Source organism: Rhincodon typus, chromosome 39 (assembly GCF_021869965.1).
Source record: "Rhincodon typus isolate 14 chromosome 39, sRhiTyp1.1, whole genome shotgun sequence".
Classification (NCBI taxonomy): Eukaryota; Metazoa; Chordata; class Chondrichthyes; order Orectolobiformes; family Rhincodontidae; genus Rhincodon; species Rhincodon typus.
Window position 1 is genome coordinate 13510726 of NC_063370.1, and position 24880 is coordinate 13535605.

At 39.5% G+C, this 24880-nt stretch overlaps 1 protein-coding gene across 1 annotated transcript in view; it reads left to right on the top strand.

Annotated features, from left to right (window-relative positions):
• LOC109927309 (ryanodine receptor 1-like) overlaps positions 1–24880 on the top strand; it is a 380829-nt gene that overhangs the window by 56800 nt on the left and 299149 nt on the right. Inside the window, exons 4-7 of the mRNA XM_048618232.1 lie at positions 9934–10008; positions 15167–15245; positions 17940–18052; positions 24464–24563. Of these exons, the coding sequence (XP_048474189.1) occupies positions 9934–10008; positions 15167–15245; positions 17940–18052; positions 24464–24563 (367 nt within the window). The remainder of the gene's footprint in view (positions 1–9933; positions 10009–15166; positions 15246–17939; positions 18053–24463; positions 24564–24880) is intronic.

Sequence of the window (24880 nt, forward strand, 5' to 3'; positions counted from 1 at the left end):
CTCCCACAGTCCAAAGATGTGCAAGTTAGGTGGATTGGCCATGCTAAATTGCCTGTTGTGTCCAGGGCTGTGTGAGTCAGGTGGATTAGACATGGGAAATGCAGGGTTACAAGGAAAGGGTAGGGTAGGGGTGTGGGTCTGGTTGGGATGCTCTTCGGAAGGGTGGTGTGGACTTGTTGGGCCGCATGGCCTGTTTCCACTCATTTAGACTATTTGTATCCCTCTGCAGACTTTCAGTGTCTTCTGCACACTTTGCTCTACCACTCACCTTAGTGTCATCTGCAAATTTTGACACACCACACTTAGTCCCCAACTCCAAATCATCTATGTAGGGATTCTATGATCTATGATCATTAATGACCCCTGAAGAAATTTGCTTGTCTCCGTAGCAAATGGCTGACGCCATCCAAGAGGCTATCAATCCAACTCTAGGTACTCTAACTAGGAGAATTAACCTTTCAGCTTTGCTGTTAAACCCTCAAAGAATTTTACATGTTCCAATGAGGGTATGTCTCATTCTTGCAAAGTTCACTTAGGTAGATATTTTTACTCCATGTCACATTGAACACAAGAAAATAAGAACTAGGAGCAGGAGTAGGCTCTCTGGCCCCTTGAGCCTGCCCCGCCATTCAGTAAGATCATGGCTGACCTTTTTGAGACTCAGCTCCACTTATCCGCCCGCTCACCATAACCCTTGATTCCTGTACTGTTCAAAAATTTATCTAGCCTTGCCTTAAAAACATTCACTGAGGTAGCTTCAGCCGCTTCACTGGGCAGGGAAATTCACAGATTCACAACCCTTTGGGTGAAGAAGTTCCTCCTGGCCTCAGTCCTACATCTGCTTCCCTTTATTTTTGAGGCTATGCCCGCTAGTGGAAACAACCTCCCTGCCTCCACCTTATCTATTCCCTTCATAATCCTATATGTTTCTGTAAGATCTCCCCTCATTCTTCTGAATTCCAATGAGTATAATCCCAGCCAACTCAGTCTTTCCTCGTAATCCAACCCTCTCAACTCTGGAATCAACCGAGTGAATCTCCTCTGCACCCCCATCCAGTGCTAGTATATCTCTTCTCAAGTAAGGAGACCAAAACTGCACACAGTACTCCAGGTGTGGCCTCACCAGGACCCAATACAGCTGCAGCATAGCCTCCCCTGTTTTTAAACTCCATCCCTCTAGCAATGACAGACAAAATTCCATTTGCCTTTTTAATTACCTGGTGCACCTGCAATCCTACTTTTAGCGACTCATGCACAAGGACACCCAAGTCCCTCTGCACAGCAGAGTGCTGCGATTTTTTTTTTACCATTTAAAACATAGTCCATTTTGCGTTTATTCCTACCAAAATGGATGACCTCACACTTATCAACATTGTACTCCATCTGCCAGACCTTTGCCCAATCATTTAGACTATTTGTATCCCTCTGCAGACTTTCGGTGTCTTCTGCACATTTTGCTCTACCACTCACCTTTAGTGTCATCTGCAAATTTTGACACACCACACTTAGTCCCCAGCTCCAAATCATCTATGTAAATTATAAACAATTGCGGTCCCAACACTGATCCCTGAGGCACACCACTAGCCACTGACTGCCAACCAGAAAAACACCCATTTACCCCTACTCTTTGCTTTCTACTGGTCAACCAATCCTCTATCTATGCCAATACGTTACCTGTAATACCGTGCAACTTTATCTTATGTAGCAGCCTTTGGTGTGGCACCTTGTCAAATGCCTTCTGGAAATCCAGATACACCACATCCACAGTTCCCCATTGTCCACGACGCAGGTAATGTCCTCCAAAGAATTCCACCAAGTTAGTTAAACATGACCTACCCTTCAAGAACCCATGCTGGGTGTTCCCAATGGGACAATTTATATCCAAGAAATCAATGGACAAGAAATCAATAGAGTGTACCTTTGTCACATCCCTTATAACGTGAGTATATTCTGCCTCCGGTAAGGAGATCAAAACTGTTAATAGTGCTTCAAGTGTAGTCCCACCAATACCCTACATAATTACATTGAAGTGGTGGCTGCATTTGTAGTTGGTGAATCCAGTACCAATTATTCTTTCTCATGCAGTTCTTCTCTTGTGACTGTTGCTTTGATTATTTTCAGCAGCCATTTCATAAGGGGACCCTAGAATAAAGCAGCCAAAGCTTGACACTTTATCATGGTTGTAGTAGAGATCATTTATCATAAATTAACCACAAATGAATTCTAAAACAATATTGGTCAATGGGTGTTAAAATACATGTTTGTCACGTTTTCTAGTCTCAGCTTAGAGATATTCACATTTTATGTTTATCCTCTTTCAAATCCAGTTTCTTGAACATTACCAAATATACAATGAAAATGCTTCTATTCCCTTACAAAGACTAATGCTCCTCTTTAACACAACATCTCCCTGATTATGGAAGAAAGCAATCATGCTGATCAGAAGCTTGAACTCTCTACATTTAGATAACAGTATATTAAATGGTTTCTGCAAAATTAATTCTGTGCTTCAATTAATTCAATTTATGTCCTGCATTACTTTGACATTTTGATACTGCTAAGGTTTATTACTGAGCTTCTAAGAAAACAAGCTTGATTTTTGGAAGCCAAAAACACATTCACACAATATTAGAACTTTTACTTTTTCTACTGAATTGATATAACTTGTTGAGACTTTTTTTTTCTTGCTATGTAAATATAGCATAGAAAATGCCACACTTTTTAGATAACACTGTATCTGGCTGAACAGGGCCGTTTTCCTCCCAGTGCTTCAACCCTTTAGCAAGCCAAGTACAGTACACACCACATAAAAACAGCTGCTGGTATAAGTGCTTTGTACAATTGTATATTATTATACTTAAAGGGATACATCACATCTATAGCCGAAAGCATGACCTTTTATGGCTGCCACATCTATCTAAAATATATTTTGCAGGAGAAAAATAGAAATGTTACAACGAGCTGCCCTGTAGGGAAATGGTTAAGCTGTCTGATTTTACCTGGTGTGTACTGATTTTTCTTTGTTCATTTGTGTTGTGGTGATTTTATAACCTTTTGCCTGGTAGCTAAAGGGTTATTTAGCTAATACAGATTACTAAAGTTTAAAATAACCTTGATTAAATGTGAAATGGTTGTTATTATAATCTAATAGCACCATTATTTATAAAATGGAGGTGTTTCATTGTTAATCAGGTAAGTAATTTGTGCTATGTTTTATCATAATTAAGTTGTTGAAAATTGTAATTAAAATGCTATTCTCTTTTTAGATGTTGCACCCATTTTACAGCTATAACATGCATTAAGGATGATTTTCAGGCAGTTAGTTGCTATTTGCAAATTTGCTTTGGAAATTGACAAAGTTTATTTGACTGTTTTGAAGGGCATAAATAGCGTCCCTAACAATTTAACATAAATACAGATGCAGCTCTTAAGCTGATTTATATGCTAAATTAATAATGTTCATTCTGTTTTAAGACTTTGTTTTATTATTGTGTAACTTGTTTTATCATAATCCTACAGAAACATTAAGCCATGACATAGGAACTCATCTTACTGAAAATTATTAAGAGCAAAAAATGGGGGTGAAAAAGGCAAAATATTCTGTAAATCTGAAATAAAGTTTTAAAAAAAGCTGATAATGCTAAACATATAATGCAGCATCTTTGAGAGAGAAAAACTATGTATGATGAATTTTCTTCAGAAGTTGCTGGAGCCTAAGTAATGCCTTTGCACCTTCTAACTGACCTCAAGATCAAGAAATTACTGTGCAAATTGTCACTGAAATTTTGAGAACAATTTATACCTATTAGCCATAAGATCAGCCATTTCTAGTAATGAGGTTTGACTGTGGCAGTAGCATAAGTGGATGACAACTCGATTTCCCCCTCATCTGTCCTGTCATACCTTCTCAGAATTCTGTGTTTCAGTGCAACTATGCTCATTGGTGTTTAGGTGAATGAGAGTTAGTCTCAAACTGCCTTCATAAGACAAGCCTTTTCTCCCAGAAATCAACCAGTGTCCCTTCTCTGAACTCTTTGAATGCAAGTATAACTTTGTTTCAGTAAGGAGATCAGCAATGTACACTGTATTCTCACTGCACAATATCACTGCAACAAGATTTCTGTGCTTTTATACTCCTCCCCTTTGCAATAAAGGCAAATGTTCTCCCTTTTACCTGCCTAATGACTTGTTTTATTGCATGCTAGCATTTTGTGATTCATGCACAAGGACATCTCTAATGTGTAACACTCATTCTCACTGTTCTCTTCTTTTTTATGTACTTATAGAAGATTTTACTGGCTGTTTTAATATTTTTGCTAGTTTTCTTTAATACTCCAGTTTCTTACCTTGTTTACTGATCCTTTGCTAGTATCTACAAGTTTCCCCATCTTCCTAACTACTAATCTATGTAGCCTTGTGCAGGCTTTCTTTCAATTTGATCCCAACCCTAGCTTCCTTAGCCAAAGATGTTGCACCCTTTTCAATGAAACATATTCTTATTGAGATATGAAATACCTCTTTACATTTTGCCAGTATATTTCTATCATCTTTTCTTTCAACCTGTTTTCCCAGTCCCCTTAAGCCAACTCTGTTTTTATATTAGTTACAAAGACAAAGTGCTGAAGAAACTCAGCAGGTCTGGCATAATCTGTGGGGAAAGAAATAGAGGTAACATTTTGAGTCCAATATGACTCGTCATAGCAACATAGACAGGAATGAACAATTATTGCAGTTCACTCACGCGCTCATTGAATGTTTACCATTGCCTTCCCACTTGCATTCCTTTAAGTAATGTTCCCCAATCTATCATAGCCAACTCATGCCTCATACATTGTGGATCCAGAATCTAAGTTGAGGAACTTGGTTTCAGAATCAACTACATCACTCCCAATCCTGATGAATAATTCCATAATATTATGTTTGCTCAGGTTGTTGACTTGCTTGCTGAGCTGGCTTGTTTTTGTTCAGACATTTCATCACCATGCTAGGTGACATTATTAGTGGTGCCTTGAAGAAGCGATGTTATTCTCCTCCACTTGGAATTTATGCTGTCTGGTCCATTATGGTGAGTACTGGCATTTCCGGTTTTGATCTGTATGGATTTATATATGTGGTTCAAAACTGGAAATGACAGTACTCACCATAACAGACCGGACAGTATAAATTCCAAACGGAGTAGAATAACATTGCTTCACTGGAGGCTCCACTGATGATGTCACCTAGCATGGTGACGAAACGTCTGAACGAACACCAGCCAGCTTGACGAGCAAGTCAACAACCTCATCCACAACCCAAGCTACAGATCTTTGCCAATACTTTAAATTATGTTCGCTCGTCCCCAAGGGGCCTCTCACAACTAGATTGTCAATTATTTCTTTCTCATTGCACAATACAATGTCAACGTGGCCTGATCTCTAATTGGTTCCACAACCAATTAGTCCAGAAAACCATCCCGTATAGACTCCAGGAAATCATCTTCTATGGTTTTGTTACTAATTTGATTTGCCTCGCAACAGTATCCAAAGCGATAAATCTGTTTTGCAGGTGAGTAACCACAGGAGACTCTTGCAGTGCCTGCCTAGTGTTCTTGCTATGCCTGGTGGTCACCCTTTCCCTTTTTGCCTTTGAGTCTTAGCCTCCAGTGTGGCCACCTCTGTATATGTTACCCAGAACTCTCGCCACCTCATGGATATTCTGTAGTGTTCCTAGCCTCAGCTTCAGCTCCAAAACCCAGGCTTCCAAGAGCTGCAGCTGGAAACATATCCTGCACACATGCTGGCCCTGGGCACTGGAATTGTGCCTGACTTCCTGCATAGAGCAAGAAGAACCCACCATGGCTTTGAGCTCTCTTTCCATGACTTATCTCTTTAAAATGTGATGTAATTAATCTCAGGGATGTGACTGGATCTTGAAACAGGGTGTCCACATACTTCTTTCCTTCCCTGATATGTTGCAGTGTCAGCAACTTAGTGCATCAATTTTGAGTTGAAGTTCCTCGACCAGCACTTGCTGCAGATCTAGTCATTCTGATCACACCAGTGTCCAGAAGTTCCCACATATTAGAACTGCAACACATCATCTGTAATGTTTTGTCTAAACCAATGGCTCCATAGTGGCTCTGAGGTTCCGTGCATGCTGATTGGTGTGTTCAACCCGCCAATGCATTAACTTTCAGTTTCAGAAGTAGCTACTGTGCACCAAGAAAACAAAATTGAAGGGAGTATTCATCACCTGCACAGCCATCCTTATTCTATTTGATGACTTAATTTGAATATTAAAAATTTTAAAAATTAGTTCTATTTCCCTATTTGTTTGCTGAGTAATTCATCCCATGTATATCATCATGGACCAGACTTTAACATGGTCATGCTCTTAGAGAAGCATAGATCAGTGATCTGTGAGGCTATTTTTATTAATATGTTTTGAGTTATCTTTGCTGCTATTTCTCTACATGTAGAAATTGCTGAGATTGGGAAGGCTCTGAGCAGAAACTCTACCAGGCAAAATTTCTGTCCATCTGGCAGTTTGCTGAGCACTTCTTTTAACAGAGCTAGTGTACGCCTATTAATGAAATAAAAACATAGCTAAACTACATCATCCCTCATGGATATGTCATTGTTGTTTCCTCCATGACAGGAGAAACAACTTGAATTTTGTTATAACATTGTAACTAACTCCATGTATGGTAAGATAGTAATCTTCATTAATGATTTATAAAGGTAGTTTCTGGAAAGGGAGAGTCCCTGGCTAGCTAGGTTTTGTAGTCAGTTGCAATATCCAATTGTTAGGTTTAAGCATCAATGAAGAATGAAGAAAACCATACAGTCCATACCAACCAGGCAGAAAATCTGTAGATGCTATCCTTCCTATCAAATAATGTATCTTTTTAATAGTATACCTCAGTCAAAATTTAGTTGCATTATTTTAAAAATAAAATATCATATTACTGATTCTCAGCATCTCAATAATTGGAGTTTTTTGTTCTGTGTATCTCTACTACCTTTCTTATTGTGTTCAATGTTGTAAACAAATGAGAAAAACTTTTAATTTTTGAAATGGAAATAGAGAAATTATTTTCACAACATGATTAGCCATCAGTTTACCACATCTCGTTGCTCTAATTTGTCTCTGAATAAATTTTCAGGATGATTGATTGTAGGGTGCAGATTGAATCATTGAGCTGAAGGCAGTTTTAATGGTTTTGAGTTCTCAACTGACCTTTAATTATTTACAAAATTCATTTTGTTGCTTAATTTTTAAAAGTATATTTGCTTTCTTTTAACATTCGTTGGATTTAATTCCTTTTTAGTTTTTATTTCACTCGTTTATGAATTTTTAAACCACTTATTCCTATAACCTAAGTAATCTTTTAAACTTTGTTTTGTAAGTTAGAGTAGGATCATTTAATTTTAAATTTAATCTAAGATGATAGAGGTCTGTTCTCTGACTTTTTTAGTGTTGTAATGTGTGAACAGAATAATTGTTAATTTCAATGCATTTGGTGTGTGGAACAAGTTAAATGAAATTACTCACAATCTGGGCTCTCTCCTAGTACCCTTCACTCTTGTGTATCTGCCGATTGTTCCCAGAAACAGACATATCTTTCAATGACTAAAGTTTACATGACAGTGTGTGATGCAAATGGAACAGTATGCCATGGATTAACAATTAGTGTTTTCATCAAGATACCATGTGCTGGAGAGCTGGAGAGCTATATTGGCTGCACACTACCGAGTCTTGCCCACTTTCAGATAGAAATAACCACATTGTTAACTATTCTGTTGGTGTTATTCAAGCTCTGGACAGACCATAACTGTAACCAAGAGACTTGAATTCCCAGGACTAGTTTAAAGGGGTTGTACAACAAGATTTTCAAGGTTTAAGACTTGTACTCTAACAAATGAACTAAAAGCAACATCAACTAAACATTACCTAGTAAACAACTAATATTCTAAACTTTGGAAAGACATTCTTTAATAATGCTTTGACTTGACTGATAATCCCATGCTAAACACCTATTCACAGCAATATAGTCTGCGCAAGATTACAATAATCTACACCACTGTCAGTCTCCAGTCAGTGATTATTTCCATGATTTTGCCAAGTTGTAACGTCAAGTGACTATTGAGAGATACTTCCCTCAGTTTCTGGTGGATTTCCAAACCAGCTGCCAGCAGTAAGATCCATTCTGGGCGTTTCTTCTCCCACAATCACCAATACACATCTTCTGGAGTGTTTTGATTACAACAGGATGTGCTTTTTTGATCAAAGACAGTCCATCCATTTACTTTCTGCTTAGGGGCTCACAGAAAACCTTGCAGCCTCTTTTCTCTGCTGTCTACACCATTTGCAACCTGATGTCTCTCTTGAGAGCCCCTACTTCTCACACTTTTTTTTCTGTCCTTACATTTAGATGCTGCACTTCTGTGCACAACGTGCCCAGCTGTCCTTGTCTTTGTTTCCAGGTGCCCACATTTTGCACCTTATTTTCAGTAAGACTGCTATTCCCATGGTAACCAAGCTACTCACGCTTGTTTTTGGGCAAAATTCAATACAAATCACATAATCCTCTCTATTTGTCTTGTATTATAGAGACAACATAATACATTAAAAAATCTTGCATTCATAATAAGGCTAACAGTAACAAGTAGGCTTATTTACAAAAAAATAGAGCCAGTAAAACATTTGACCTGTACAACATTAATGATCTTGTGGCACATTGATTTTACCATTGTGTCTTGTCCTGACTCTAGGTTCAAGTCCCATGCCAGGACTTGTTGGCTGTCGAAGGTGCTTTCTCACTGCGATCAAACAGGTTGACTATCAGTCTGTGAATCCTTCCCAAATGCCTGATGGCAGATGGTAGGAAAGGAAGAGTCTCCTGGTCAACCATCCTGCAAAATGCAATGGCAAACTACTACAGTACTTTGCCAAAAAGCACGGGCCAATCCAATGAATGTCCATGGCCCAACGCTCAGAAATGAGTTTGGAGAAACGGCAGACAACACTTATAAGTAACTGAAACATAAGTTCAAAATCTTCTGTGATTCATTCCAGAATTATCTAACAGTATCTCACATAAAGGTTACTGTTGTGATTGTAATGAAGTCAGCCAGGTCGACCTCATAGAATAGGAGTTCCCTGATTGGGGCAGTTAACCTGGTCCAATCAAGGAGCTCTGGCTGACAGACATAAACAGGAGCATCAGAGGTTCTATTCGCTCAGAGCTGGCTCAGAGGAGGCCGGAGCAGTGTCAGGGACAATGCACATGTAAATAACGGGTTGACGTGATACCAGCCTCTGAGGAGTTATCTCAGTTACATCATAGGAAGTTCATGAACCCCTTACAAAACATCACAGTGGAAACAAGCAGTCAAGTATCACCTTTAACCATTGTCCCAAAGTTATTAAAGGCTTTCAAAGAGTGAGTTCCTGTGATACATTGGTCTAAGTGGTTATTTTTAGATGTTAGTAACTCTCAAATAGACAGGCTGGCAATAAGAATGGTTAAACAGTTTTTTTGTGTGTTCCGTATTCATGAAAACTATGTATATTGGATTGTTGATTGATATGAGATTCCTTTTGGTTGTTCAAACAATATTAATGCACGTTCTTCTCTCTTCAATTAGCTTTGTGTCAGTTAGTATAACTTTGGGTGCAATTGTTTTATGTCTACAGACAAAAATAACACTGAGAAATCAGCTGGCTAAAAGACAATGCCTGTGCTCCAACATGTAGGTGCTGTTTTCTTTAGACAGCTTAGAGCAGTCTTTACTGTCAAAATTAATTTTAAAGTCCAATCTGTAAATTACAGTAGCTTTTACTTGCAGTCACATCAACAAAAAATGTTGCTGATGTTTTTATTGGTATGTTAGTTTGGTATGCCAAGTTTTGATTAATGAATGTATTCATTTTCACCCTCTATACGTGCAGTCTTCTCAGGGAGGAGGCCATCGAACCCTTTTGTACGGTCATGCTATTCTACTCCGCCATTCCCACAGTGGCATGGTAAGTCATAGGAATTTTGACAATACTAATATTTTAAGGTAACATTCTGCCCTTTTTTTTTTTACAAAAAAGAGTCAACCTTGAATGAATTTGTTATAAAACAAAGCAGGCAACAGGCTTGGTGAAATGTATTGCTATTGATTGACAGGAAGAAAAATTTATGGAATGTCAACCTGTTGCAGTGTAATTTCTCAACCAAAATAAACATTTTACTTGTCAAAATGTCATCAAGACTGCAATATTACGCAATCATTGTATGTTTGTTATTGTTTAAACTTCTGCCAGGGAGAATTGACCAGTCTCTTGTCTCACCCATCAATTAGTAGGAAATAGAAAATGTACAAAAGTCTGACTTCATCTGCTAGGAGCATTATTTCATCCATAGAGTTCTTTTGAATAGAATTGAGGGGATTAGTGAATTCCTGTACAATTATTTATTCGATGTTCATACAATGGGAAAAGGTTATAGTGAGGTGTCCAGTTTTGATCATCTTTTTGATGATCTCCTGAAATATTGACTGGAGAGATTAGGGACCTCTCATAACAGACCCTACAAGCAATTTGATGTGATGTATTCTATGGTCTAGGATGCATAGCCGCAATTGCAGTTTGGGACACTGCTCATTGTCCACTTGTAGAGCAGCATGCACTGTTTACAGGCCGGTGAGTTGATGCCAGCCCATAGGTAGTTCTCCATAGGTGATTCATTCATTGAGAACTTGCTAACTGAAGTTATAGAGAACACTGAGTGTCCAAAAGTGGCCTCCCGATCTGCAAAAAAAACGTCATTGGTCCATTACAGGTAGTGTCAAGCTAAACTTGCCATAGTCCTAGAGGATCATAGGGCTGCTGTCTCATTAGAGAGAGACGACTGGTGGTGTATTTAATCTGAGGGTCACTTTGCCTCAGGCGGGGGCAAGGTTGAGAAAGCAGGGCTTTCATGGTAACCTCAGCTGGTACCGGAGATGAACTTGCAGCACAAAATAATTGTAATAATATTTAAGAGAAAAGCAGAAATTAGGAATGAAATTTCATTAGACTACATTGTCATTGCAGTTTAAGGGATAGATTTGAAGGAAGAATTCTCTCTTTTTAGATACACAATTTTATGTCTGCCAGTATTTATAAAGGAACAGTCAATATATTCTTGTCATGATGTAATCACATTGTCTTTCCTACATCTGAGATTGTTTTCTCAACTTGGAGTGCAAACTCCAAAGTGGCAAAATTCTGCTGTGCAAAGAAAAACAGTTGTTTAGGTGCTGTGGTTTCTGTTAGGCTCCAAAGTGGTTCACATGGAGGATGCGTCTGTTGGAAGTATGCAGAGCAGCCAGATTGTGATTTCAAGGAGCATGTAATCCTGATTGATGCAAGCACTGCCATTTTGAAGCTCAGTACTGCAGCTGAGGCTGATGCTTAAATGTGCACAGCTGGATACATGATCAGAAACAAATAGAATCACCCCTGGCACTCCAGTTAAACTATTTAAATTACTTTCAGAATAATTGCTGTTTGATTTCTGTTTGATCCTGCTGTAATTGTAATTATGCCTGGTGGTTTCTAGAGTTGTTTAAAGATTCTGAAGTTGACAGGGAATGAGGTGGCAATTCAAGGACTTTGTCTTGACTGCAAAGATTCCGCACAAGCCATTCCCAAATATATGTACATTAGTTTGCATCCCCTTGGGGATTGAGCAGACGTGTCACGGAGCAGGACAAATGGTGGAAGAGGCGTGAGCAGACAACTCTCAGGAAGGCCATAATCATTTGGGTACAATTCCCCTCCGTCCACCTCAGTGAGGAATAATGTTCTGCTTCTCTAAAGAGGTCCCCGTTAATCTCCCACTTTCTGCAACTTCACAGTTGCAACTTCAGATCAGGGTGACGACAGCATTGCCATTGGCTGTGAGGGTGACTGTGAACTTCTGACTCATTCCAGGCTGGAGCAGTCTATTTTGCAAGACTTTCCAGGTTATCATTCTCTATTGCATAAAAGAGGTCACAGAGACACTCTCTATTCCAAAAGATAGCTGACTATGTTTCATTTTGTTGTCAGAGAGAAGGGTTCAGGTAGAGCGTAAAAGGCAGTATGGCTTTTGTCAAATGTTTGCTGATGTATGCTGCCACTTTGTGCATAGTTTGCACACTGGAGTAAGGAGTTATGTCTTCAACAGATAACTGTTTTTGTTTGTGTCGCAGTGGTAGTGTCTCTAGTCCTAGATTGGGAGGCCCAAGTTCAAGTCCCATCTGCTCCAGAGGTGTGTAATAACATCTCTAACAGGTTAATTAAAAAAGGTTACATTTTAGAAAAAGCTAACAGTTTCTAATTATTTTGCATCTTCTTATTTGTTGCTTGTTTTGCCTGCTGAAAACCGTAAGAAGCCAGATGCTGTCCCAGTGAACTCAAGTGGTTACAGCACAGCTTGTGATGGCTGCTTATATAAGAAATTGCAGGTGTTCTTTTGAGGTGACCTTGTAGCTGTGACCCTCGAAGTTGAGTTTCAGGCTGCAGCACCTTGACATGGACACTCTGAGTTGATTGTCTGACAGACCATTATTTTTTAGCAGTCTCAGTGGGTTAATGTGATTTTCCTTGGCATATAATTTCCTGCTGCACTGTTCCACTGCTGCTCCCCCAAGGTGGAACCTGAACAATCCTGGCAGTATGATGGAGGGTAGATTGTTGAACTCTTGTAATATCTTAAGTCCCTTTTGAACATTGGTATCTTCAGATATGATGACAGCAATTTGAGTCTGCATGACAAGAAGCTGAGCTTGAGAGAGCATTCAGAGCTGACGTGTTAGAAAGCTGATCTGGCATTGTTGAAGTATAAGTTTTCACTGTGGCATGCTGCATTATGGATGGATCTGTTGGTGATATCCTGGGGTAGCCACTAGTTGTTTCCTGTAAAAGAATGGCTTCAAGCTGTCCACTAAGCCCAATTTATTCCAGGCTCCACTGACTAACCTCAGACATCAGCCAGTTTGTGAGTGTGCAAACAATTGACAGTGTAACAGCTGCATCAGTGTCATACCACTCTTCCATTGCTTTCATGTCTTCTACTCTCTGGCCAGTTCCAAGTGTTGGGCGTCTGAAAGGAGAAAAGCAGAAGACTAAGGATGTGGTGAGATGTGAGGAATGCACTCGTTCCCGTCCCCCTGCCACACTAGTTTAAACCCTCCTGAGTGGCACTAGTAAACCTCCCTACATGGATATTGGTGCCACTCCAGTTAGGGTGCAACTCATCCTTCTTGTACAGGTCCCACCTGCTTAGGATGAGATCCCAGTGATCTAGATATCTGAAGTCATTCCTCCGACACCTGCTCTTTAGCATTCATTCAACTGTATTACCTTTCTACTGCTAGCCTCACCAGCACGTGGCACAAGGAATTGTTAGTCAGAGCACTGAGTACAGGAGTTGGGATGTCATTTTGCGGCTTTACAAGATATTGGTGAGGCCACTTTTAGAATATTGCATACAGTTCTGGTTGCCCTGCTACAGAAAAGATGTTGTTAAATTAGAAAGGGTGCAGAAAAATATTTACAAGGATCTTGCTGGGACTGGAGCATGAGAGTTATAAGGAGAGACTGGATAGGCTGGGACTTCTTTCCCTGGACCATCAGAGACTGAGGGGTGACCTGATAGAGGTTTATAAAATCGTGAGAGGCATAGATAAGATGAATAGCCAAAGTCTTTTTCCAAGAGTAAGGGACTCCAAAACTAGAGGGCATAGGTTTAAGTTGAGAGGAGAAAAATGCAAAGTGGACCTGAGAGGCAACTTTTTCACACAGAGGAGAGTGCATGTATGGATTACATTGCCACAGGAGGTGGTGGAAGTGGGTACAATTACAATATTTAAAAAACATTTGGACAGATACACAAACAGGAAAGGTTTAGAGGGATATGGGCCAAATAGGACTAGTTCATTTTGGGAAACTTGGTCAGCATGGAGTTGGGTCAAAGGGTCTGTTTCTGTGTGATATGACTCTCAAACACAAGAGGTAAAAGCTAACATTACCTTCAGTTTGTAAATCAGAAGAGATCTGAAAATAACTGGGAAGGGGAACCTGTGAGCATACTGTCTTCTTTGCTTTCAAAGAAACACTGCTTTTTGTAACATTCTCAATTATGCTACACCAATGATGGAGAACACTGTGCCTTTGTAGCCTTCGTGAGCAAAAGAAGTAAGGCCTATTCTTCAACTGTGATGTGAATCCTTGTTCTGCAAGAGAAAGGTGCATACTATTAGATCTGAGTGTGACACTTTCAGCAGCGCTGACTGTTTGTTTGAAGGTGAAGTGAGGCTATGAAGGTTAAGAATGAGACCTGGTAGTACAGGTTGTTGGTAAGTGTGTGATGGGGGTTGATTGCTGACACAGTTATCTGGTTCCACTGCCTTCTAAGGTTGAAGGCTCGATCAGACTCCTTGTGGATTGCTGGCAGCTGTTGTCCACTTCTAGTGCACCGAGGCATCAGTGTCAGAAAATCTTTGAGCCCTCTCTTGTTGCGTCATTCCTCTGTTTTCCCCAGGGCAAACTCACTTTAAGAATGACTCCCAGGACCTGCTGGAAAATGCACCTTCCACATTTGAGTGCAGGCTGACTTGAACACATACTAGCTACTTACACTTTTGGGTTCCTTACTTGAGTGTGAAGTCTTAGCAGACTGAGCAGTGCGCTGACTGCTGGCTGCTCAGAAGCTGCAGCTACAAATTAATTGTACATTGTGATTAACCTCCTATTTCGAGGATTATGTTGCATTGCTGCTTGTACTCTGCCACTGCTTTTCTGCTCCCTAAATTGCTGGTAAGTTTTGCTGTTGAACTCTAAATTGCGATATCAAATCAAAATCTTACCCAAAAATAAGTTTAGAGTTGATTACTCTAGACTGGAAACTGAATTATGTTTGTCTTGAACCAATTATCTCCTTACCTTGAATCCTCTGAGGGTACCATTTGGGGTTGACTCCTCTTTTCATGTGTTGCTGTGTGAGTATGTGTGTTTCTATGAACCCATTCTCCTGTTGTATAGCTGAAGTTCTATCTAAAATTCTATAATAGGATTTATAATTAAAAATCTTATGAGATTGGATGTAATTCTAGACTTTAATTTTGCAGTGTTTCCATGATGGTGACAATTCTTATCTTTTTCTTTCCAGTATTTATGTTGTTTGACCACCTCAAGGTCTTTGACAGACAAATTATCCTTTGATGTTGGGCTTCAAGAAGATGCTTCAGGTAAATTGAAAGAGCAAAATATTTTAATTCATTGGCTACACCTGTTACGTACAGTAAGGGGTAGAATTTCTGTGGGGAAGCTGATTCTAGTCTCCCACCATAACTTTCGCAACAGATCAATGGGAACACTGAAGAAATGACATAAATAGCTGTTTACCCTTGTGTCTCCAAGGGGTCAGCAATCTTCTACCCATGTTACAGTGAGAAAGAGTGAGACAACTAATAAGATTTACCTGTAGAGGTATTTATTTGGTCAGAAGTAAGGGAAAAGGGATAAAGCTCTGAATTAGATCAAATTCTCTGGGGCAAAAAATAATGCTGGTAATTTGATTTTCTAAACAAAACATTAAAGGACATAATTACAGATGATTTGTGATAGTCACATAAAAGATTCACATTTGAAAGACACCAGTCTTATAATTGTGGTGAGTTCAGCATATCCTTGTTATAATAACCTGGAATTTGAGGCTCTTGATGACAAAGTATTAGAATTTGTTGTCATTAACCCTCTGAATATGACCACTGCTTTGAGATTTAGCTGAAATACAGATTAATACAGGAATCATGAAGTTGGAGTCTTTGATTTATTGTTCCATCACAGCCTACAAAATGGAGCTCACCCTTTCAGAGGTAGCATTTGCAGACGACATGCCTTTTTCAACTCTTTTATATTTTTGCGAGAAACTCCATAGCAAGTCTGCAAAGAGACGTAGAAAATAGGGGCAGGAGTAAGCTTTTCAGTCCTTCAAGCTTGCTTCACCATTCAATATGATTATGGCTGATCCTCTACCTCTGCATCCGATTCATGCTTTCTGCCATACCCTTTGTCCTCTTTAGCTCTAAGAGCAATTATTCTTGAACTCATTCTTGAAAACATTCAATGTTTTGGCTCAACTGCTCTCTGTGGCAGAGAATTCCACAGGCTGTCAACTTTCTGGGTGAAGATGTTTATCCTCATCACAGTCCCAAATGATCTACCTGTATCCTTAAACTGTGACCCCAGGTTTGAGACTTCCCGGTCATCAGGAATATCCTTCCTGCAATTATCCTTTGTAGTCCTATGAAAATAGTCTTGCTCAATGTTGTGTAACTTTTTAATGGCAATCTGAGTAATAACTTCTGCTGAACAAATGATCTGACCATTGAAAATATGTAATTTTGGAATACAGTTGCCTATTTCTATTATGAATAGGAAGATTTTTTAAATCATGATTTTGCACTTACTTATATTTGCTCGTGATAATTCAACTTCTACCTTAACCACATTTGTATGTCCCAATTTTAACTTTACTATCTGAAAATGTTTCTAAAAAGTGATTCAATTAAGTGTTTTCATTTCTTGCTTCGATGTCAGTGAGAATTCTTTAACGTGAGGGACTGCTTGGATAGTGTAATCACATCAATACAGCTAGCTCCATGCTAGGGATCATCGCCAATAAACTACACTACTATGACTTGCATGTCAGGAGAGTCCTTGCAGGGCTTTATCTTATAATATTTGTGAGCTTCCTTAATTCACTATTGACTACACATTCTAGGTGTAGGGAGAGGTAAGGGCAGCGGAGCGGGGGGAGGGAGAGGCGGAGACAGTGGCGAAGAAGAGGGAGGATAGTGTTTGTATATTATAAGGAGAGCATTGATAATGTGATTATCAAATTAACTTAATCTTGTTATCCCAGAAGAAAAGTTGATACAGGTGAGAAGGGAAGAGTGTGAAGGTTTGTGCTTTTGCTCAAATCTTTTTATTTTAAAAGAGAGTGGGAGTTGTGAAAACAACATATATTTATATTCCCATTTTGTGTTAAGGGGAAATACATAGACATTAGTTAAATTTTAGATTTATTCTGAGAATGGTATGGGATTTCTGGAGATTTGTTGTGTCAACATGGATTCAAGTGAGCACTTTAATCCCTTGTGGTGAATAATTTAGTGTACTGGAAAGAAAACTGCTGTTGGCTAGCAATGGGAGTTTAGTAATACACAGTCAGAAGAATCCAAAGGAGTTGGGAAGCAGATGGATTCATTCAGAAAGAAGGTCCTTAGTAAGTGAGGTGCTATTCTTAACAATGTCCAATCAGTCTGGTCTGTAAAGAAGCTGAGTTGCTTAGAAGAAAGCTTTAGAAGCAGAATGTCTTTGAATTGTCAAAGAGGAAGCCATCCTACAAGTGTGTTGAACATAAGTTTAAGGAACCATAATTAAGTGGTAAATGACTAAGTTAACAGCTTAGGAATAGCCTAAAGAAGATGGAATTGGGTGAATGCAGAAATTTGCCAAAAAGAAACTATTAGAGACATGATATGAATAGAGAGCTTTCGTGTGGAGATCAGGGCGGCCCCTCACTGAGGTTTGAATGTTTAAGGTATTGTCTTGTTTTCTTTCTGATATTTATTAAGAGACCAGTTCCAATAATTCTTATCTAGTGTGCAGAGTTTGTTTTGTGTACTAAACATTTATGTTCTTTTATTAAAAATACAACAGCAGTCTCTTGAAATCAATAATTGACTGAAAAATGGAATACAAAAAAAACCTTCTGGTCTATCAAGCCAGGTTTCATTCTGGAACCTGACTTAACCATCAGCTGCGATCATAAGAGTTCCGTTTATTTATTGATAAATTCTCAAGAAATATGATATAAGTTGCAAAAATTCGAGAGAATTCTCACCATGAAACTAGTACCGATGTGATATGTGCAGGAGAAGCTTGCTGGTGGACCATTCATCCAGCCTCCAAACAGAGGTCTGAGGGTGAGAAAGTACGCGTTGGTGATGATCTCATCCTCGTTAGTGTTTCTTCTGAAAGATACCTGGTAAGTGTATGCTATTTTTATACTGTTTAGAATTCAGTGTAAAATAAACTTCAATGGCAACAGTAACTGCAATAAAATCATATATGACCTGATTATTGTTATGATCCCAGACCAGACCACAAAATGATCTGACCAGGGATCAGTAACATTTTTTAAGGTTGACAAAGTTTGAGATTTCACACACAAGAACACACAAGAACTAGGAGCAGGAGTAGGCCGTCTGGCCCTTCGAGCCTGCTCCGCCATTCAATAAGATCATGGCTGATCCTTTCGTGGACTCAGATCCACTTACCCGCGTTCTCACCGTATCCCTTAATTCCTTTATTGTTCAAAAAAAACTACCTTTTTTTTAAAAGCGTTTACTGAAGTAGCGTCAACTACTTCACTGGGCAAGGAATTCCATAGATTAACAACCCTCTGGGTGAAGAAATTCCTTCTCAGTTCAGTCCTAAATCTGCTCCCTCTAATCTTGAGGCTATGTCCTCTTGTCCTAGCTTCACCTGCTAGTGGAAACATCCTCTCTACTTCTATCTTATCTATTCCCTTCATAATTTTATATGTTTCTATAAGATCCCCCCTCAATCTTCTGAATTCCAATGAATATAATCCCAATCTACTCAGTCTCTCCTCATAAGCCAACCCCCTCAACTCTGGAATCAACCTAGTGAACCTCCTTTGCACCCCCTCCAGTGCCAGTACATCCTTTCTCAAGTAAGGAGACCAAAACTGCACACAGTACTCCAGGTGTGGCCTCACCAGCACCTTGTACAGCTGCAACATAACCTCTCTGCTTTTTATTTCAATCCCTTTAGCAATGAAGGACAAAATTCCATTTGCCTTCCTAATTACTTGTTGTAGCTGCAGACCTCCCTTCTGTGATTCATGCACAAGGACACCCAGGTCCCTCTGCATAGCAGCATGCTGCAACTTTTTACCATTCAAGTAATAATCCTTTTTACTATTACTCCTTCCAAAATGTAAGACTTCACATTTATTTACATTGTATTCCATCTGCCAGACCTTTGCCCACTCACTCAATGTATCTATGTTCCTCTGCAAAGTTTCACAGTCCTCTGCACACCTTTGCTTTGCCACTCATCTTAGTGTCATCTGCAAACTTTGACACCCTACACATGGTCCCCAGCTCCAAGTCATCTATATAAATTGTAAATAATTGCGGTCCCAACATCGATCCCTGAGGCACACCACTAGTCACTGACTGCCAGCTAGAATAGCACTCATTTATCCCCACTCTTTGCTTCCTGTTAGTCAACCAATCCTCTATCCATGCTAATACTTTACCCTTAATGCCATGCATCCTTATCTTATGCAGTAGCCTCTTGTGCGGCACCTTGTCAAAGGCCTTTTGGAAGTCTAGGTACACCACATCCACTGGGTCCCCTTTGTCCACCTCACTCGTAATGTCTTCATAGAATTCCAAAAGATTTGTCAAGCATGACCTGCCCTTCATGAACCCATGCTGCGTCTGCCCAATGGGACAATTTCTATCAAGATGCCTTGCTATTTCTTCCTTGATAATAGACTCAAGCATCTTCCCCACTACAGAGGTTAAGCTAACTGGTCTATAGTTCCCCATCTTTTGTCTACTTCCCTTTTTAAACAGTGGCGTCACATTTGCTGTTTTCCAATCTGCTGGGACTGCCCCAGAGTCCAGCGAATTTTGGAAAATTACCGCCAGTGCACCTGCTATTTCTCCCACCATCTCTTTTAGTACCCTGGGATGCATTCCATCAGGGCCAGGAGACTTATCAATCCTTAGCTCCATTAGCTTGCCCAACACTACCTCTTCCGTAATTATGATTGTTTCCAGGTCCTCACCTACCTTCGTCTCTTTGTCTCTTACTGGCATGTTATTAGTGTCCTCCACTATGAAGACCGATACAAAATACCTGTTCAATGCCTCGGCCATTTCATCATATCCCATAACTAAATTCCCCTTCTCATGCTCTAAAGGGCCAACGTTTACTTTAGCCACTCTTTTTCGTTTTATATATTTATAGAAACTTTTCCTACCTGTCTTTATATTCTGTGCTAGTTTTTTCTCATGTTCTATCTTACTTTTCCTTATAGCTTTTTTTTGTGGCTTTCTGTTGACCTTAAAAGTTTTCCCAATCTTCTGGTTTCATGCTGTTTTTGGCCACTTTGTATGCCTTCTCTTTCAATTTGATAGCCTCCCTTATTTCTTTAGACACCCATGGCAGATTACCCCTTTTCATTGGAATATACTTTTGCTGAGCACTTTGAAAGATTGCTTTGAAAGTCCTCCACTGCTCGTCAACTGTCCCACCATAAAATCTTTGTATCCAGTTTACTTTAGCCAAGTCCTCCCTCATTCTATTGTAGTTCCCCTTGTTCAAGCACAGGACCCTGGTATTGGATTTTATCTTCACACTCTCCATCTGTATTCTAAATTCAACCATACTGTGATCACTCCTTCCAAGAGGATCCCTAACTATGAGGTCATTAATTATTCCTGTCTCATTACACAGGACCAGGTCTAGGATAGCTTGCTCCCGCGTTGGTTCCATTACATACTGTTCAAGAAAACTATCACGGATACACTCAATGAACTCCTCCTCAAGGCTACCCTGACCGAGCTGGTTCGCCCAATCTACATGTAGGTTAAAATCCCCCGTGATAATTGCCGTACCATTTTTACAGGCATTAGTTATTTCTTTGTTTATTGCCCGCCCCAATGTGATGTTATTATTTGGTGGCCTATAGACTACGCCTGTCAGTGACTTTTTCCTCTTAGAATTTCTAATTTCCACCCAAGTGGATTCAACCTCATTCTCCATAGAACCTATATCATCTCTCAGCACCGCCCTGATGGCGTCCTTGAATATCAGGGCTACACCACCTCCCTTACCTTCCTGTCTGTCCTTCCGAATAGTCTGCTACCCTTGGATATTTAACTCCCAGTCGTGACCATCCTGTAACCATGTCTCCGTAATGGCTACCAAATCATATTCATTCGCGATGATTTGTGCCGTTAACTCATCAACCTTGTTACGAATGCTACAAGCATTCAGGTAAAGTGCCTTTATGCTAGCTTTCTTACCCTCATGATTTCCAACATCTCTAATAATATCTCCTGAGTTATCCTTCCTTTTTGCTTCTTTCATAGTCTGCCTTGAACTTAAACCCTCCTGCACACATGCTAACCTGCTGTTTACCTTTTTATTTACCATCATACTCCCTGTCGTCTTCCCTTTCCCTTCCCCCCAACTCACTAGTTTAAAGTCCTAGTGACCACCCTATTTATCCTTTTCGCAAGAACACTGGTTCCAGATCGGTTCAGGTGGAGACCGTCCCATCGGTACAGATCCCTCCGGTTCCAAAACTGATGCCAATGCCCCATGAAATGGAACCCCTCTTTCCCACACCACTCCCTTAGCCACGTGTTTACTTCCCTAATTTTCTTATCCCTAAGCCAATTTGCACGTGGCTCGGGCCAACCGTTTACTAAGAGAATAAAGCCGTTCCAGGGTTTTTAATGAACAACCATAAACTTTGCTAAACTTCACAAAGTTAGAACAGTAATGCAATCTGTATCTATAGTTTATTTTAAATCCAGAATTAACCTGAGGTATATATGGGTAACAAAGGAACTATGGCTATGGTGTAACAAATAGCAAATATGATCGGCAAAACACATTACCTTCTTTGTCATCCTTCCTTCAAACCACCTCCCCCCCCCGCCCAAAATAAAAAGAAAAGTCATTTGTGTTACCATGGTCAAGTCTTATTAAAACTTCACAAGGGGTTCCAATTCTTCATTTTTGACAATCTGGCCTTGAAGCTCCATGAGGAAAAACTGAACTGCTTCAACAAGTGTTCCTGTCTGATATTTCACTTTCCTTTCTTGCATCTACATTGATCTGGGCTCTGGAAACTGCATTCCAGTACTTACTCACAGACACAACTCAGGTTCGTCACAGACGCTTCATCAAACCAGTGTAAGCCTCTGCTTGTTTTCCCTGAGCTCCAGTCTTCACAGCTGCTTCTTTGAACTTTTTTCCAAGTCCTAACTGCACAAAACTATTTAACTATTCTTAGAAGTTCTCCCTGTGTTCCAAGTATACAGAAACAGAGTAGTTCAGTTGCCTTCTTAGGAGCCTAGCTAATTAGCAGCACTGATTAACATGGAGCCTGTTTCTATCACCTGTTGCTATCTGCCTGTGACACTGAAATTCTCTTCAGTGATCCTGGAATTGTTTTGAGTGATCAATTGAAAACGTCACAACAAACCTCACTGTTATTTCTAGGTAGCTTTGAATGTAGCCATTTATCAGCCATTGGAGCACAGTTACCTATTGTTACAATATTCAAAAATTGCTTGCTTCTAAAGTACAACTAGGTACAAAAAAGAATGAGTTTCATCACAATATGAAGTGATGACATACGTTGGACTTTTTTGGTATGTGAACATACTTGTAAAAATAACTTAGAGGAGACAAACTAATAAAATATTGCTTGAATCTCCAGCAATGTTCAGAACAATTATTCAAAAGTTTCCTTTTTCTTAAAACAATTGCATTATTCACTGAGACTTATTGCTATCATGTGTATTTTGTAGTCGTTGGTGAAGAACATCAAAAAGTCTAGTGAAATGTCAGCTTGTAGAAATAGAAGACTAGGATAGAAAGGGGAGGACATTTTCTTATAACTGTAACACGCCCTGTTTGGACATTGTATGGGGTATGTTTAGGTCCCAAGTTTTCCAAGGGTTAAAAGTGTGAGGAGATTAATATTAATGTTATTTCCTCCATCCTCAAACCTTTCAGCTGTGTTTGCCAGAGTACTGCAGCCAGGCTCCTCAACAATAGCCTGGCAATTTTTTTTTATTTTTAAACTTCTATTATTCCTCAAAGTATGCCTTTCCTTGAGACATCTTTTGATTCTCCGTCATGGGCAATGTCCAACTCTACTGGTAGGGCTGCTTAGTCAAGGGGTGGTCTCGCCAATGCCGTATTTATAACAAGACTTTCCAACTTTTGAACTCATCCCAGTTGTCTCCTTAACTGCTTGTTGTAACTACACATTAACTTTCTGTGGTGCATATGTTTGGCTTGTCATGCCTAAATTATAGAAGGTTTTGCAGAGCGACTTGTTTGAGATTTTTAGCTGGTGCTGGAGTCTAGGATCAAGGGGCATGTAAAAGTTAAGGATATAGAAGAATATGGAATGAAGGCAGGTGGGTGACCAGCCATAGGCATACTGGAGCTTGAAAGGCTGAATGGTGTACTCCAGATCTTCTGCTTTGGTTCTATTGGCATTACAAACCAACATCTGTACTCTGCCAGCATTCATTAATTATGAGTGTGTTGAACAGTAGGATAATGACCTGACCTTGGTGCTGTTGACTGAGGGATAGATATTGGCCAGGACACCAGGAACGTTAACCTGTACAGGCACACAGGGTTTTGTTTGACATCTTGTTGAAAGACAGCACCTCCAACAGTGTAATACTCCCTCAGTACTACATTGGACTAAACACCTTGGGTTTTATGTGCTCAGGTCCTAGGAACGGAACTTGATCCTGGGATCTTGTGGTTCAGACTCGAGATCCCAATTCACAGCTAGTGTTCCTACTAGCATTCCTCTAGAAATATTGGTACCACTGATTAGGACCTTTGCACTACTAATGGTTACTGTTGGGGATTTTACTTTTTACTTCTTGCCATAACAACCTGCCAGAAAATTAAACTCCATGAATATTAGATGGATTAACAGTTACTGATGGGTTAGCCTCCTGTTAAGTATTGTTAGTACAGTATATTGTTAGTCACAGCAACCCAAAATCTAACTACATCTCAAACAGCAACACAAAAAAATCTGATCATCATATTGTTATCCAATTCATAATGAAAAATGCTGGCAGAATATAGGAGCCCATCTGTAGTGCAGACAGAAAAAAACAGAAGAGGATCTGGAGCAAGCCATTCAGCCTCCTGAGCTCCAGTGAGAATAGATTGAATAGATTACATACTTGACTGACAAATATCTATTGATCTTGGATTTAAAATTATTGTTTGAGCTGGCACCTACTTTTTTAAATAAGTATTCCATGCATTAGAAAATAAAAGAAAACACTCATTTTGCCAACTATTTTCCAATTTAAGGTAATAAATGCAATTGACTTAGTATGGTTCTCAGTGTATTCAGTTGATTCTGAGGCAACTGATTTTATGGTAGTTAATGCCAGTTGCAGTGCCTACAACATTGTAGAAATAAGTGGGGAAGCTGTGGGCCGTGTGACCGTGAAAATACATTGCTTATCACTTGTATTAGTCTGAGAATTAGTTCCACTGACAAGTGAAGTATCCTTTGCAGCAAATCAGAAAAAATGTTGTTATTCATTTCTCTACATATAACTTCTTTTCTCAGCATTTATCTTATGCCAGTGGAGATTTACAAGTGGATGCCTCCTTTATGCAGACTCTTTGGAATATGAACCCTATCTGCTCAGGCTGTGAGCTAGCTGAAGGTTAGTGAAGAAATATAACATCTAATCATTTACTGAACTAAATGGTTAACTTATAATAAGTTTCAATTTAATGGACTTGAATTGGAACTGACTGGTTACTAATCCAACAGACTTGTTCACTTTGTTACAGTGGAACTCGGGAGCATTTTGATGGATGTTGCAATTGAGAAAATATTTATCTTTTGACTGTATGGACATGATTCTGTTTCTCAAACCTACTCCAAATCTTTAGTGACTTCCATGGGCTAATCATTTGTTTTGCAGCTCTTGGATTATGTAATCAATTGGAAGCAAATCACACAAGGCTGCCAAATATT